Genomic DNA, 16,664 nt, shown 5'->3' with positions numbered 1-16,664 from the left:
CATTCAGTTACAGGCAATATTTGTACCGGGAAAAGAAAACATCCTAGCAGACATGTTAAGCAGAACTACCTCGGATGCTCACGAATGGATGCTACACCCGGACATCTTCAAGGCCATCACAAAGAAATGGGGAATGCCACAAATAGACCTATTCGCATCCCCACTCAATCACCAGCTCAAGAAATTCTGCACAAGGACATACCACCCACTTGCTTGGAAGGTGGACTCTCTATCCTTCAGTTGGAAAGGCCTGACAGCATATGCATTTCCACCTCTTCCTTTGATGCACAAGGTACTACTGAAAATCAAAGAGGAACGTCCAAGGATAATTCTGATAGCTCCAAATTGGCCAAGACAACATTGGTATCCATTGCTGAGGAGCATGTCCCGGGGGGAAACGTGGACACTACCCCTGATTCCTTTGATGTTAACTCAGAGCGACTACAACATCCTGCATCCAAACCTGAAAACTCTGCAACTGACTGCCTGGAACATTACATAAGAGCAACTAACCCACATTTATCCCAAAGGGTTAAAGACATTATCCTTGAGGCCCACAGACCTTCAACAAGAAGGAACTATGCAGGAAAATGGAAAAGGTTTGTCATGTGGAGTACTGAAAGAGGGAAAGATGTGTCAAAGCTAGATATTGCCAACATCCTGGAGTATTTGGCAGAGCTTCTCCATACAGGCCTGTCCTATTCCTCCATCAAGATACATGCATCAGCTATTTCTGCAGAATACAGCTTCGATCCCCCTGCCTTCTCACATCCTCTACTCAGGCAGTTCCTGAGAGGAATTAAGAATGTAAAACCTCCTAGGAAACCACCATTACCAGCATGGGACTTGAACTTTGTGCTAGAAAAATTGACACTCCCTCCATTCGAACCAGCAGCAACAGCAGATCTTCAACACCTATCCTGGAAAACTGCTTTCCTACTGGCAATTACTTCAGCAAGAAGGGTTTCAGAACTACAGGCTCTAATGGCAGTACAACCCTTCCTAATCTTCCATCAAGATAGAGTATCCATGAGAACTAATCCTACATTTATGCCTAAGGTGGTATCCAGAGTGTCTCTAAACCAGGCAATCCACCTACCTACCTTCTTTCCCAATCCACAGAACAGGGGGGAAAGACTGCTGCATACCTTGGACGTGCATAGACAGTTGCGCTACTACCTGGACAGAACCAAGGACAATAGAAAAACTGACCAGCTTCTAGTAGCTTATGCAACAGGAAGGGAAGGAAAAGCAATTTCCAAACAAACAATCTCCAAGTGGATAGGAAATTGCATAAGATTCTGTTACTCCTACCATGGAAAGCAAATTCCACAGAACATAAGGCCTCATTCTACAAGGGCTACAGCCACTACCACAGCTTTCTTACGAGGAGTGGCTACCAAGGACATTATTGAGGCTGCTACTTGGACCTCCGTGCATACATTTGCCAAGCATTATAACTTACCTCTATACTCTAGATCCCGAGCAGGGTTTGCCACTGCTGTTTTGCAAGGGATCCTAACTACACCATAATTCTTCTTCCTCCTCCCTAGTTTGGCTATGGTATTCTACCCATTTGTAAGGACTGCAGATGCATCCTTGAAGGACATAGTACAGTTTTGTACCTACCATAAATGTAGATGTCCGAACAGGATAGCATCTGCAGTCAGGATTACCCACCCTCCTTCCCCTCTGTGGTACTCCTAGGGTATTTGCCCACCTAATAGCTAGCTAGGGGGGATCTCTTATGGTGTATTTGTTTGTATATATGTACATACATGCTTATTTTTTGTTTGCCTTCTACATTTTTGGAAACATTGGCATTTACCCAAAAATTTTAGCTATCCAAGAGGGCAACTGGCATCTGGGGCAAGAAACACTGAGGAAAATGGCGTCGGCTGATGCCTTTATACCCGAAGACCAGCAGAGATGACGTCGGGTGAAGTGCGACACCAGCCGAGGCCAGACCCAGACTTTGGAATCCGGCCGACCGAAGGGCTGCCTGACGACAGGACAACCCATTTGTAAGGACTGCAGATGCTATCCTGTTCGGACATCTACATTTATGGTAGGTACAAAACTGTACTTTCTCTGCACTGCCCTTTGGCTTATCTACTGCACCCAGGGTTTTCACAAAATGCCTGGCACCAGTAATTGCATTTTGCAGACAAAGAGGAATTCAAATATATCCCTACTTGGACGACTGCCTTATTCAAGCAGAGACCAAAGACATTCTACTAAAGCATCTGGCGTTTATAAAAAGATTACTAATTTGCCTAGGGAACACAGTAAATGAAAAGAAATCAAAACTAGTACCCTCTCAAGAGATAATATTCTTGGGTGCAAGCTTAAATACAACTGCCCAGATGGCTTATCTCACGCCAGACAAACAAAGGCAACTGGCTTCTTACGTCGAAAGCATGGCAAAAAAGACCCAGTTATCTGCAAGAAAAAATCTGCAGGCTCTGAGCTACATGGCCTCCTGCATTCTGCTAATTCCATATGCAAGACTGCATATGAGGAAACTACAATGGTATCTAAAAAGTGTTTGGACTCAACATTGCCACAACCTGGAATCATTAATTTCACTCATTCCCTGCCTGCAACCGGAGTTTCGATGGTGGGCACAGGCCTGTCACCACAACAAGGGACAGCCATTCACTTTACCCACAGCCAGGCAAACACTAACAACAGATGCATCAGATTATGCCTGGGGGGCCCACATGGCAGGAAAATATATTCAGGGCACATGGCCCCCAAACCAAAGACATCTTCACATCAATCAAAAAGAGATGCTAGCTGTACAAAATGCCCTGACAGCCTTCAAGGACTTACTTCATCCAGGACAGCTGCTGATAAAGACGGACAACACCACAGTTATGTGGTACATAAACAAACAGGGGGGCACACATTCCTACCCCCTCTGCAGACAAGCTATGATTTTGTGGAACACAGCATTGACCTACCAAGTACACCTACAAGCACAATTTCTGCCAGGAAAAACAAATGCTCTGGCAGACGAACTGAGCAGAAACCTCATGGATCCTCATGAGTGGAAACTAGATCCACAAATCTTCAGCATGATAACAGGGAAATGGGGGTGCTCAGACATAGATCTTTTTGCCTCCCCTCACAACTGTCAACTTCAGAGATTCTGCACAAGGACTTATCACAAACAAGCATGGAAAGTGGATGCCTTGTCATTCAGCTGGAACAACCTTACAGTATATGCCTTTCCTCCACTGCCTCTCCTCCCCAAGGTACTCCTAAAGGTCAGACAAGAGAAGCCACAAATGATAGTAATTGCCCCAGATTGGCCATGCCAACACTGGTACCCAATCCTAAGGAGCTTGTCCCAAGGCCCAGCCTGGACATTGCCTCAAATTCCTCATTTACTGACCCAACAAAACAATCAGATCCTGCACAGCCAACTCAGAACCCTAAATCTAGCTGCATGGCAGATAGTATAACCATTCAGAATACACCTCTCTCTAAAGCGGTTATGGATGTTATTTTGGAGGCCAGGAGGGCCAGCACCAGAAAATCTTATGCAGAAAAATGGAAGAGATTCTGTGCTTAGAACCAGGCACAAGGAATTGACATGCTTGTTCCAAATATTCCTCAGATTTTACAATATGTAACTGAGATGCTGGACAAAGGCCTATCCTTCTCATCAATTAAGATCCATGCCTCTGCCATTTCAGCTCATTACAATACAGGGTTTCTGCCTTGGATTTACATTTCGTTTTGTTTTGTGGCTGGTAATAAGCGTTTTTGTTCTTTGAGTTGTTTACAATACAGACCCACCCATTTTTTCACATCCATTGCTTAGGCAGTTCCTCAGGGGGGCCAAAAACTTAGGACCTCCAAGGAGAGCACCAATACCTGCATGGGACCTCAATTTTGTCTTGGAAAAACTCACACTGCCTCCTTTCGAGCCAGCCAATACAGCTGAGATAAAATTATCATCATGGAAAACAGCTCTGCTCCTAGCAATAACTTCAGCAAGAAGAGTCTCAGAGTTACAGGCATTAATGGCTTTGGAACCTTTTATTATCTTCCATCCGGACAGGGTTTCTCTAAGGACAAACCCAACATTTATGCCTAAGGTAGTGTCCAGTGTGGCTCTTAACCAAACCATTCATTTGCCTACTTTTTTCCCCAAACCCACATAATAAAGGGGAGAGACTTCTGCATTCTTTGGACATACACAGACTTCTACTTGGACAAAACTAAAGCTTTCAGAAAGACTGAGCAACTTTTAGTGGCATATGCTGCAGGATCATAAGGAAAGGCTATCTCAAAGCAGACTATTTCAAAATGGATAGGACACTGCATTTGTTTCTGCTATTCACAGCATGGCAAGTCAGTGCCTAAGGGCATTAGACCACATTCTACCAGGGCAGCAGCCTTCCTCAGAGGAGTACCAACCAAGGATATTTTGGAGGCTGTAACTTGGACTTCAGTGCACACTTTTACTAAGCACTACCACTTACCTCTTTACTCTAAATCCAGAGCAGGCTTTGCCACTGCAGTTCTGCAGGGCCTTATAACCACTCCTTATTCTATTTAGATCAAGCCGCCTGACCTCAGCTTTGGGATTCAACCCAAGTGTAATGACTGCAACAGTGAAACACGATGAACATAGAACAGTTTTGTACCTACCATAAATGTAGATGTTCGAGTGTATTCACTGTTGCAGTCCAGGTTACCCACCCACCATCCCCCTTTCTTTGCTGGGACTTATCTGTACTTCTCTATCCTATACAACCTATGTGGTGTATTTGCTTGTAGATGAAGGTATTGTTTATTTTAGTGCATGCTTTTATAAGCAATGTTTTTTTAGCCTACCCTTTTGGGGGCACCTGACATCTGGGGCAAGAAAAACTGAAGAAAATGGCGTTGGCTGCATCTTTTATACCCCTGGCGCACTGACGTCAGGGAAGAGGCGACAGCAACCGACGCCAGACCAGGACTTTGGAATTCAGGCCGACTGTGGGTAGCCTGCCAGCAGGATAACCCAAGTGTAATGACTGCAACAGTGAATACACTCGAACATCTACATTTATGGTAGGTACACAACTGTACTTTTCGTAGACAGCTTAAGGAAGGACTGTAATTAACCATGTTCACCTGGAATGAGTAAGAAATAGTAATTCAGACTAAACAAAAACAAGAAAAAGATGGATGCAGGGGAACACATGGTGGGTCAAGTTCATATGGCAAAGGAAAGCAATATCTTGTACTATAAATAGAACTCATTGCTTTACCACTCATCATAAAACTCATTCCTTAATTACAATATATTTCATGTATGACATTCGTATATTCCTCCATTTAGCAGGTCTGCAGTGCATATGATTTTGGGTGGTTGCATTATGCACTTTGCTTCACTGACATTGTAAGATCAATTGAGAAACTAATTTTTGCTTTTTATTTCTAAAATCTTTATAAAGGTTGTGGATAGATAAGGTGGCCAAGACACCAACTGCTTTTTCTAAGGGATTTACTGTTGAGCAGTAAATCTAGAAGAAGGATTGTTCTTTGCTGTGTCACTTCTCAAACATTTTAACATCCCAAGTGCTGTACTATCAGTTTGCAGTTAAAGTTAAACATTTGCAGACCTCATGAAAGTTTTATACAAGGAAGTAGTGCTACATTAAGAAAATCAAATTAAGATGCAGTAGTTACCCATACACAAATCAGAGAATAGAATTCCTGAACCATCACTCTCCCAAAGAGCATCATTTAGTAAAATATTTATTTGAATAGTTCACTGTATGTTAGTGTTTATGTTGTTTGCAGTGAATACCTGCTCTTGCTGTCTGTTTTTTTAGGCCAGCAATTTCTTGCGCGCATTTCGCACAATTCCAGAAGCATCAGCTCTTGGCCTGATATTGGCAGACCTTGATGAGGCCATGAGGAAAGTAAACTTGGGACAACTGATTCAGAGCTGGAATTGTTTTATACTTACACAACTCCACCAGGAAACTCAAGAGCAGGAAGCACCACAGGCTTATCGAGGTGTTGGAAGCAGGTGAGAACATTAGCTTTTCAAACCCTGATGTATACATGGTATGAGGATGTTGAGTTGGCTTCATTGCAGAACTGTTTTTTTCCTATGTTTAGAATGCATCATTTACCTTGTATTTGTTAGGTGGTTTATCATTGGATTATTTTAAATATTCTTTTAGTAAAAAGACATTTGTACGCCTACCAATAGAGCAGAGGCAGGGCTTCCATCTGTGCAGCTTGTAATTTGATATCAGAAATGGACCTGGGTTGCTGGTAGAAATACAATGAAGCTGCTGATGGCCATCTCTCTCCTATCCTGAGAAGAGATTTTGGGTAATGCCCATTGTCTGGATAACTTCAGGTGTAGGTTTCATCATTCATTCATTCATTCATTCAAGAGAATACAGGGCATACCTTTCAACTCTACAGATTTTTACCTCATATTTTTAGTCCGTTTTTCATAAAATTGTGTTTTTTTGGGCAAATTAGTGGCAAATCATTAAAGACTGAAGTTAGAAAATAATGACAGACATTTGAATTTCAGACTTCATACCCTTCAGAAAAATCCAAGTTAATGCAAAACCTATTATTCTATCAGCTTTCCAAGTGTGTACGGGCAATGTTTAAAAACTGTCCCTAGTTTTAGGCCTTTGACCCACTTTTATTTGTGGCTTTGTCCAGATTTCTTGCTCTAAGAGTTTAAAAGGCATGATACGGTGGGGGGGGGGGGGGGGGTCTATATCACATAGTCGAAGTTTTATAACTTTAAACATGGAATGTTCGAACTGTTCCGTTCGAAGTTACAAAACTTCGACTAGTGGCACCCCCGCTGCTTAACTACACCAACTCCGAGATCGCACCATATTGAAATGAATGGGAACCTCCCCTTACGAAGATTTCCGTTGTTGTACAAGTTCGAACTTATGGTCTCGACCATATGGGCTTCGAACTTGTACAAGTTCGACTATGTGATAGGAACCCGATGCAGGGGGCTGCAGCAAGAGCCTGATACAGTCATTGCACTGTTTACACAGTTGGGGACTGTGTTTGGCCACCTCAAAAATGATGGCTCCTGGCTGCACATCCACAACTACTCCTAGGATCCCACCCTCACTGGAGCTGACTGTGAGTCCCAAGTGCTGAGGAGTCAGGAGGCCCACCCAGGGAATGGTTATGTCTGGGGAACCTTGAAAGAAACTGTTGGGGGATCCTGGTTGGGCGAATAGGGAAGTCAGGTTGAGTTTATTTAAGTTAAAAAAAAAAAAAAAAGAAAATGGTGGAGGGGTTGTTTAGGCAGACTATTGATAATATGTCAGTGTGCCTTTAAACTTGCTCCAGTGTAAGCAAATAAATGAAGCCTTGACTATTGCCTGGGTGAGCCAAGTTCAGTTAGTGGCTAATAGGTACTTGCTGGTGCAGGAAAGTGAGAGAGAAAGTGGGACCTTCATGTTGGAGGAAGGCAAGGGTGAGCATGACGCATATAAGCAACATCCCTCTATAGAGGGGTGAGTGGTGTAGTGCATGTCCTGAGGGAAGGCTGTGGCTCAGTAAACCGCCACTTGGTGGCAGTCTTCATTAGGTGGTGAGAAGAAACACATATTCATATCAATGAAGGCATATTGGGTTCCTGGAATAATGCATGTAGTTAATTTCCCTGCTTGTGTTTGGGTTTAGGGCCAATGAATTGCACTCATTTGCTGGGATGCCTGTGAGTGCACACACTACCTTCCTGGTTGCCTGTATTATTACTGCTTTTGGCAGCTTAGTCTCTTGGTACTGGATGCATTCTTTATGCACAGGAATGAATGAACTTTGCCTTATAGAGAATACCTAGATGGTTGGCAAGTACAGGAGCAAAAAGAGGAATGGGAGAAAACTTGTATCCTTGCTCCTGTCTTCATGGCTCTGGTTGGATAGTAAGGCTTCACTGCACATTACTGAATGCAAACTGAGTGATGGTCTATCTGGTTGAGTTACTCTCTCTAATTTTGAACATGATCATTGTTTCCATGAGAAATCACTGCTAGTGTTATTTCTAGTGAGTACCATGAGTGATTGATTTGCTTTCACAGATTTCATGTTTCTTTGTGTTGGTGTGACTGTAGATTTGGTATTTGGTTCAGGGGTGTGAGAGGGATTCTCCCCCCACTGACTGCAGGATGGCTGTATTTTTGCAAAAACATTTAATTTTTTCAATAGATTGAAGTACTTACTAATTGTGCTCGGAGAGTTGGGTCCTTATTGAGTTATAACTTGATGCATTATAGTGGAAGTGAGTTGTGTAAATCAGTCTGTGAGCTGTGTGCCTCTAGCAGCCTTTTACTAAAGCAGGAATTGCATATAGCCAAGTGGTAGGCTCAGTTCAGCCCATTGCCATCTGTCATCAGAATCTAGAGCCACTTGAATAAACAAACCAGGTGCAGTCTGGTCTGGCTGTGTAAAATCAGCACATTTATTATTTTCTTATCTCTGGTTTAAATATAAATCAGATTCCATGAATTGTAGATAAGTATGATTTCTAATGTTTCCTCCAGCTCAGGGTATTCTGTGGTTCCTGTTAACTTTTTTATTATGTTTTGGGCAAATTCTTTTCAGTTATGCAGTGTTTTGAGTACCTCACTCTTTATTGTATGTTTTTCTTTCTTTCGGAGCTATTGATAATTTGAAATGTGAAAGATAGTGACTTACTAAGGAGAAGGAGGTAATAGTTTGCTCTGTTTATTTTATTTAGTTTCAGTTTTATGAATTTAATGAAAAGACATTAACAACAGAAGATGTTCTTCGTGTTTCACTGTTGCAGTCATCACATTTGGGTTATCCCTGCCAGGGTAGCCCTCAGTCGGCCAGAATACCAGAGGCTTAGTATTTCTGCGTCGGTTGCCATCAGTGGTATAAAATAAGGCAGCCGACGCCATTACATCAGTCTTTCTTGCTGAGGAGCCAGAAGCAGTTTGCACGAGTGCCGGTCAGCTGCTATCTGAGTTTTTTTGTTTCCGAATTGAAGTTGAAGTCTTCTAAAGCTAAGTACCCCATTGGGGATCCTTTTTTCTTGCTCTAACTGATGTCAGAAAAAATTAACAACTGTCTCGCCTGTGGAAAGCAAATACCACACCAAGACTTTCATTCTTACTGAGTCACTTGCTTAGGCCCAGATCATGACATCCCCCGCTGTCGCTTTTGTGCTTTGTTCAACACCAGAACTATACGTCGTCGGGCCCTTATTTCAGCTAGATATTTTCGCTCTCAGACCTCAAATTCCAATATGGCTTTGGTAAGCCATCCGACAGCAGATCTTTCGAAAAAATGTAAGGATAAAGACAGAGACAGACTGCACAGGTCCAAAACTGCTGATGATGCTTCCGTTAAGCTAGTCGTCTGTTCTCTGGTCCTCAGTGAGGTGCTTTCGCAGCCCCTTATGCCCGTTTCTGTGGATTCACAGGCCGCTACCGAGACCCTTTCGGAGTCAGGTATGCTGTGAGACTCTTCATCGACTAAGGATCCGGTGGATGTCTCTATCTTGGATGGGTCCAGAGCTGCTGAGCAGGCACCCGCTTCCGAGGAAGTACTTCGTATTACTGATTCTCGACACAGACCGATGACTTCTTTCACATCTACCATTCTTTCGAAAACTACCAAGTTTCTAAGGCCCAGGGTACGAACCACACCCAAAAAAACGACCCAAGCTCAGGCACCTGCTTCCTTGCCTCAGTCTCAAATGCTTAAAGCAGAAGACCTTATAATGCTTATCAGGGGAAGCCAGGCTACCCCCTTCCAAAAGAAAAAGAGATTTAATCCCAGTAGTTTTATCTGAACAGGAGTCCGATGACTCTGCTGCATTTGAATATGAAAATATGCAACCCCTCTCTGCTTATGACGATTCTGATGCAGAGGAATCCATCCTTTCTGCTTCTCCACCCGAGGACTTTTCCTTTGGGGAAACCCTACTTACTTTAAGGGAGCATTTCCATTGGGAATGTCAGGACTCTCCTCGGTCAAAAAAGAGACTCAGGGAATTCTTAGATCTTCCACAGTGCATACATTTACCCATCCCTCCTGTCCTGGATGTTGTAAATGATGTTTTTATGGAATCCAGTTTCACTACTTACACCCTCCCTCCTGCTCCCAGAAAACCTGACGGGTACTATGGAGTCCCTGATTCTCAGAAATTTATTTTCAAAAACCCTACTGCTGACCCCGAGGTTATCTCTCAAGGACCTAAAGGAATTGAAGCAACTTCTGCTAAGAATCCCACCCCCTCAGATAGGGATTCCTGAGCATTAGACAGATGGAGTAAAAACACCTCTGCTACTCTTGCTATTAGAACACTAAATTGCCAGTTCCATATGCTGAAATATCAGCAGCATACCATGGAACTCGTCAAACAAAATTATCTTCTTTTCCTGCTTGTGCAGAAAATAGAGTAACAAGAGTTAATGCATTCTGCAAGTCAAGTAACTAAGCACACCTAACAATGTGATTTTGATGCCCTAGAAGCATCTTGCAGGGCAGCAGTCACTGGTTATGTCCTCAGAAGGCATGCTTGGCTTAAGGAACAGCCCTTGCCAGACCATGTCAAATCCAAATTATTGGATGTACCCTTGCACATAGACAACTTATTTGGCACCAAGGCAGAGGAGGTCTTAAAAATATGGAAGAAAAAGCTAAATCTATGCAGACAGTTAAAGACTTCTTGCAGGTCCAGCCACTGAGGTTCAGTAGGCATTGCCCCTCCAAGCACTGGTCCTTTCCTGCCCCCTCCAGGTCAGCTCAGCCCAGACCCCGGGGAAGCAGGTCCCCCCAGACAACAGCCCCAGGGAATGCAGATATCTAAGCAATGGAGTTCCTCCTCTTCAAAACCAGGGAGTGCTAAGCCACCCCCTCATAGTAAGAACTCACAATGACTTTACACTTCCACCCCCTCCCTCTGCCCACCTGCTGTTGCCCCTAGGAGGAAAACTCTCCTTCCACACAAGCACATGGGCCACCATTACCAATGACCGCTGGGTACTCAACATAGTGTCCCACAGATACAAATTTTATTTCCGCACTCAACCAACCCCAAAAGGGTTCCCAGATCTTCCTCCAAACCAGTGGGCAGAGGCCAAAAAGCAAGTCCTTTCCCTGCTCTCTATGAGGGCAATAGAGCATGTTCCTGCAGAACAGATAGGCCAATGTTTCTACTCCAGACTATTACTGGTACCCAGAAAAGAGTGCAGATGGCACCCCATCCTCGATCTATCCATTCTAAACACCTTTCTGGTGGTACCAAAATTCAAAATGCTCACCCTCCAGCATCTTTTACCTATGCTGTCCAAGGATGCTTGATTTGCCACTCCAGGCCTTAAAGAGGCCTACCTACACATCCCAATCAGGGAATCATGCAGGAAATACCTGCGTTTCAGGGCAGGATCAGTGCACTTTCAGTTCTCTGCGCTTCCCTTTGGCTTATCCACTGCTCCCAGAGTTTTAACAAAATGTCTGGCTCCCGCCATTGCTTTTTGCAGACAAAGAAAAATTCAAATTTACCCATACGTAGACGACTGCCTGATTCAGGAAGACAGGAAAAGCTGCTAAAGCACCTGACATTCGTAAAGGAACTACTGACCTCCTTGGGGTATACTATCAATGAAAAGAAATCCAAACTAGTACCCACACAAAAGATTGTATTTCTGAGAGCAAGCCTGGACACAGCATCCCAGATGACATTCCTTACAAGAGAAAAACAAACCTACCTGACAGCTTACTTCTCTCAACTAGCCACCAGACCCCAGTTATCCACAAGGAAAATCCTGCAAGCTGTGGGGTTCATAGGTTCTTGCATTCTACTCATTCCATATGCCAGACTGCATATAAGGAAACTGCAGTGGCACCTAAAAAGCCTTTACTGTCAGCACTCTCAAGACCTGGAAACTCTTATACCAATGATACCTTGTTTAAGAAAATATTTTCTTTGGTGGGCAACAACATGCTACCACAACAAGGGGCTTCCCTTCTAACAACCCTATGCCGCCCAGACCCTCACCACAGACACATCAGACTGTGCCTGGGGTGCTCACCTGGATGTCAGGTACATTCAGGGCCAGTGGAGCCCAAATCAAATGCATCTGCACATCAACCAAAAAGAGATGTTAGCTGTTCAGCACACTCTGACAGCTTTCAGACCCCTATTTTCCTCGGGGCCTCTACTGATCAAAACAGACAACACCACTGTGATATGGTATATCAACAAGCAGGGAGAGACTCACTCATACCCTCTGTGCAGGCTTGCCATGACACTTTGGCACACGGCCTCAGCCATACAACTACACCTGTTAGCACAATTCCTGCTAGGCTCTCTAAACTCTCTGGCAGACAACTTGAGCAGAAATCTTTTGGACCCATATGAGTGGCAGCTAGACCAAAGAACCTTCACCCTTGTAACCCAGAAATGGGGTACCCTGAAGGTTGACCTCTTTGCTTCCCACTCCAACCAATCAGCTCAGCAAATTCTGCACCAGGGAACCTCTCAGCAAGGCCTGGAAAGTAGATGCTCTATCCTTCCAGTGGGTCAACCTCTTGGTCTATGCATTTCTCCCTTTACCACTCATTTCAAGGATACTGCTCAAAATATGGGAGGAAAAACAGAGGACAGTCCTGATTGCCTCAGACTAGCCATGCCAGCACTGATACCCACTACTGCGCAGCCTGCCACCATGGCATCTCCCTCAGATCCCAACACTCCTGATGCAGAGGAATGGAGAATTCATGCATCGCCAATTGCAGACTCTCAGTCTGGCAGCCTGGCTTATTCCCTGACCACTTCACAAGCTGCCAATCTAAGCAAACAAGTTCTAGATGTTATATGTGAATCCAGATGTCCTAGTACTAGAAAGTCTTATGCTGACAAGTGGAAAAGGTTTGCACCTGGATCCAGGCTAAGGGAGCCGGAACGGCACAGCCCTCCCTACCTCTCATCCTGGATTTACCTGGCTGACCTACTACACATGGGTCTATCCTTCTCTTCTATTAAAATTCATGCCTCTGCCATCTCTGCTCATTTTAGCACAGAGCCACCTCTTTTCTCCCACCCTCTCATCAAACAGTTCCTAAGAGGGGCTAACAACTTGAGGCCACCCAGAAGAGCACCTACCCCAGCTTGGGACCTAAACTTTGTGTTGGAAAAGCTCACCCTGCCCCCCCCCCCCCCCTTTGAACCAGCAGCTTCAGCAGAGTTCAATTTTTTCTCTTGGAGGACAGCATTGCTTCTGGCCATCACTTTAGCTAGAAGAGTATCCAAGCTACAAGCTCTTATGACTGTAGAGCCCTTCATTATTTTCCATGTTGACAGGGTCTCCCTCAGGACTAACCCATCCTTCATGCCAAAAGTGGTGTCCAGTGTGGCTCTCAACCGATCCATTCATTTGCCCACCTTTTTCCCTAACCCACAAAACAAGGGTGAAATGATTCAGCACTCTCTAGATGTGCACAGACAGCTCAGATTCTACCTAGACTGGACTAAATAATTTAGAAAGACTGATCAATTGTTAGTCAGTTTTGCTGCAGGAGCAGAGGACAAGGCCATATCCAAACAAACCATTTCCAAATGGATAGCACACTGCATCCATTTCTTCTACAAGCAGGACGGGAAACCTCCACCCAGGTGGTCAGGATACATTCTACCAGAGCAACCTCCACCTCTGCAGCTTTCCTCAGAGGGGTCCCCACCAGGGACATCTTGGAGACTGCAACAAGGACATCTGTTCATACGTTCACCAAGCATTACCACCTGCCCATCTTCTCCAAATCCATGGCAGGCTTTGCCACCGCAGTCTTGCAGGGCATCCTAGCCAGACCTCAGTCTTCTTGACTGCCTCCACCCTTTTTCTTCAGCTTTGGGAATCCACCCAAATGTGATGACTGCAACAGTGAAACACAAAGAACATAGTGCAGATGTTTATCGTGTTACCCTGCTGCAGTCATCACACTTGGGTTATCCTGCCGTCAGGCGGTCTCGCAGTCGGCCTGAGTTCCAAAGTCTTGGTCCGGCGCCGGTTTCTGTCACTTCTTCCCTGACGTCAGTGCGCCAGGGGTATATAAGAGACATCCAACGCCATTTTCTTCAGTCTTTCTTGCCGCGCAGTGCCCGAAGCAGAAGCAGTTCGCAAGTGCCGGTCGGCTGACACCTGAGATTTTCTAATCGAATTTCAGTCCAAAGTCTTCAATAAAGCTAACTACCCCGTTAGGGAACCTTTTCTTGCCTCAGTCCGATGTCAGAAAAAGTTAACAATTGCATTTCTTGTGGGAAGCAAATACCTCATAAGGACTTCCATTCTTATTGTATTCCTTGCCTAGGCCCAGACCACGACGTCACAGGTTGTCGGTTTTGTGCTAGGTTTAATAAATTAACTATCAAATGCCGTTTTGATTTCGCACGACATTACTTTGGTAGGAAATTTAATTATATCATGCCGTCGGAGCAGCCGACAACTAGCATGCATAAAAACCGCAAGGATAAGGACAGGCAGCCTAGGAACAAGCCAGACTCCGAGGCCTCTGTTGGGCCTGTCACCGGTTCTCCGGTTTTCAGTGAGGCGCCTACGCAGCCCCTGACGACTGCAGTATTGGAACCCCAGACAGCTGCGGATTCTCAAGCGGAATGTACTAGGCCGTCACAGCCATCTTCATTAGGCCCTTCCGACACCGTAGCAGAAGGAGATCCCGGTGCAGTAGAAACACCCTTGGTTGCAGAAGGTGTCTTCAGACCGACTACACTCACCATTAAATCTTATGCTAAGCTTAAAACTCCATTAAAACCAAAAAAGGCTGTACATCAGTCTACAGTTCAAGGCCCCATGTCTAAGAAACAGATGCTTAAGATGGCTGAAAATTTGATTACCCTAATCAGGGGTTCCCATCCCCCTCCAGATAAAAGACCAAGACAAGAGGAGGATTATGCTTCCTCTGACCAGGTTTCAATTTCCTCAGATTCTTCTGAGGAACAGGATTACTCTTTTCCCCCTTATGAAGACTGTGATGCTGAAGACTGTATTCCCTCAGCATCTCCCCCTGAAGACTTCTCCTTTGGGGAAACTTTACATGCCATGAGGGAACATTTCTACTGGGAAGGCCAGGACTGCTCTGATTCTAAGAAAAGGCTCCGAGAGTTCCTTTTACTACCCCAGCACAGACCACTTGCTATCCCTCCAGTTTTAGACATTGTGGATGATGTTTACTTGGAGTCTAGTCTAAATCCAGACTCTCTACCTCCTGCTCCAGCCAAACCAGACAGGTACTACAGAGTACCTGACTCACACAAATTCCTCTACAAAAGCCCTGTGGCTGACCCAGAACCAATTTCCCAGGGTCCCAAAGGGGCTAAACTTCTATGGCTAAAAATCCAGTGCCCTCTGAAAGGGATTCCAGAGCCCTAGATAGATGGGGAAAGAAGATATACACCTCAGCTGCTCTGGCTATGAGAGCATTAAATTGTCAGTTTCACATGCTGAAATATCAGCAATTCCTAATGTCTTAATTAAAACAAAAAATGAGCACACATTCTGAACAGTCTGAATTCAAGGAAATGCAGGATCTGTTGCATGCAGCTGAACAGGTGGGCAAACATATTTGACAATGTGGATTTGATTCATTGGACGCTTCCTGTAGAGCAGCTGTTACTGGGTCTGTCATACGTAGACATGCTTGGTTAAAAGAACAAACGCTACCTGATCATGTTAAAGCAAAATTATTGGATGCACCTTTACAGCAGGATGTATTATTTGGTGTCAAAGCAGAAGAGGTTTTAAAGAAAATGTAGGATAAGGCAAAGTCTATGCAGACGGTCAAGGATTTTTTACAGGTACAACCCCCTCGTTTCAGCAGAAATTGGCCAACAACAGACTGGTCCTTTCCAGCTTCTGACAGATCACAGAGGGGCAAATACAGATGCCCAAGGGGCACAGGTCAGTCACAAGGCCCTTACAAACCTCGCCAATGGGGTACTGCTACCCAGAAAGGAGGAGAAGACAGGCCCCAAGCTAGCAGAAGACAAACACAATGACTCAATCCTCAAACTGCCAAGCAAATCTCTCTTGGCAGCTCCCTTGGGAGGAAAATTAGCACTCTTTGCAGACAACTGGCACATCATCACAAAAGACAAATGGGTCCTAAACATTGTCTCACAAGGATACAGATTCCACTTTCATACCTTGTCAAGGATAAAAGGAATGCCAAACCTGCCACCAAATCAATGGGCAGAGGCACAAAAACAAATTACAGCTCTCATGGACATGAGGGCCATTCAACAGGTACCTACACAGGAGCAAGGACAAGGATTTTACTTGACTCTTTCTAGTCCCAAGAAAAGACAAAGCATGGAGACCCATTCTGGATCTTTCAATTCTGAACACCTATCTTCAAGTACCAAAATTCAAGATGCTAACACTACAGCAGCTTCTTCCCATGCTGGGCAAGAATGCTTGGCTAGTAATGTTGGATATCAAGGAGTCATACCTGCATGTCCCTATCAGACAAAATTGCAGAAGATACCTCCGCTTCACTGCAGGTTCAACCCATTATCAATTCTCTGCACTGCCCTTTGGCTTATCTACTGCGCCCAGAGTCTTCACAAAATGCCTGGCACCAGTAATTTCATACTGCAGACAAAGAGGAAT

The 16,664-nt window shown here is 44.5% G+C and overlaps 1 protein-coding gene across 1 annotated transcript in view; it reads left to right on the top strand.

The window, feature by feature from the left end:
- PAN2 (poly(A) specific ribonuclease subunit PAN2) overlaps positions 1 to 16,664 on the top strand; it is a 1,212,755-nt gene that overhangs the window by 588,762 nt on the left and 607,329 nt on the right. The window contains exon 12 of the mRNA XM_044083667.1: positions 5,838 to 6,037. Coding sequence (XP_043939602.1) covers positions 5,838 to 6,037 — 200 coding nt within the window. The remainder of the gene's footprint in view (positions 1 to 5,837; positions 6,038 to 16,664) is intronic.

This window comes from Protopterus annectens, chromosome 9.part0 (assembly GCF_019279795.1).
Source record: "Protopterus annectens isolate FY-2018-M chromosome 9.part0, PAN1.0, whole genome shotgun sequence".
Lineage (NCBI taxonomy): Eukaryota > Metazoa > Chordata > Ceratodontiformes > Protopteridae > Protopterus > Protopterus annectens.
This window is presented reverse-complemented; position numbering and strand designations above follow the sequence as displayed.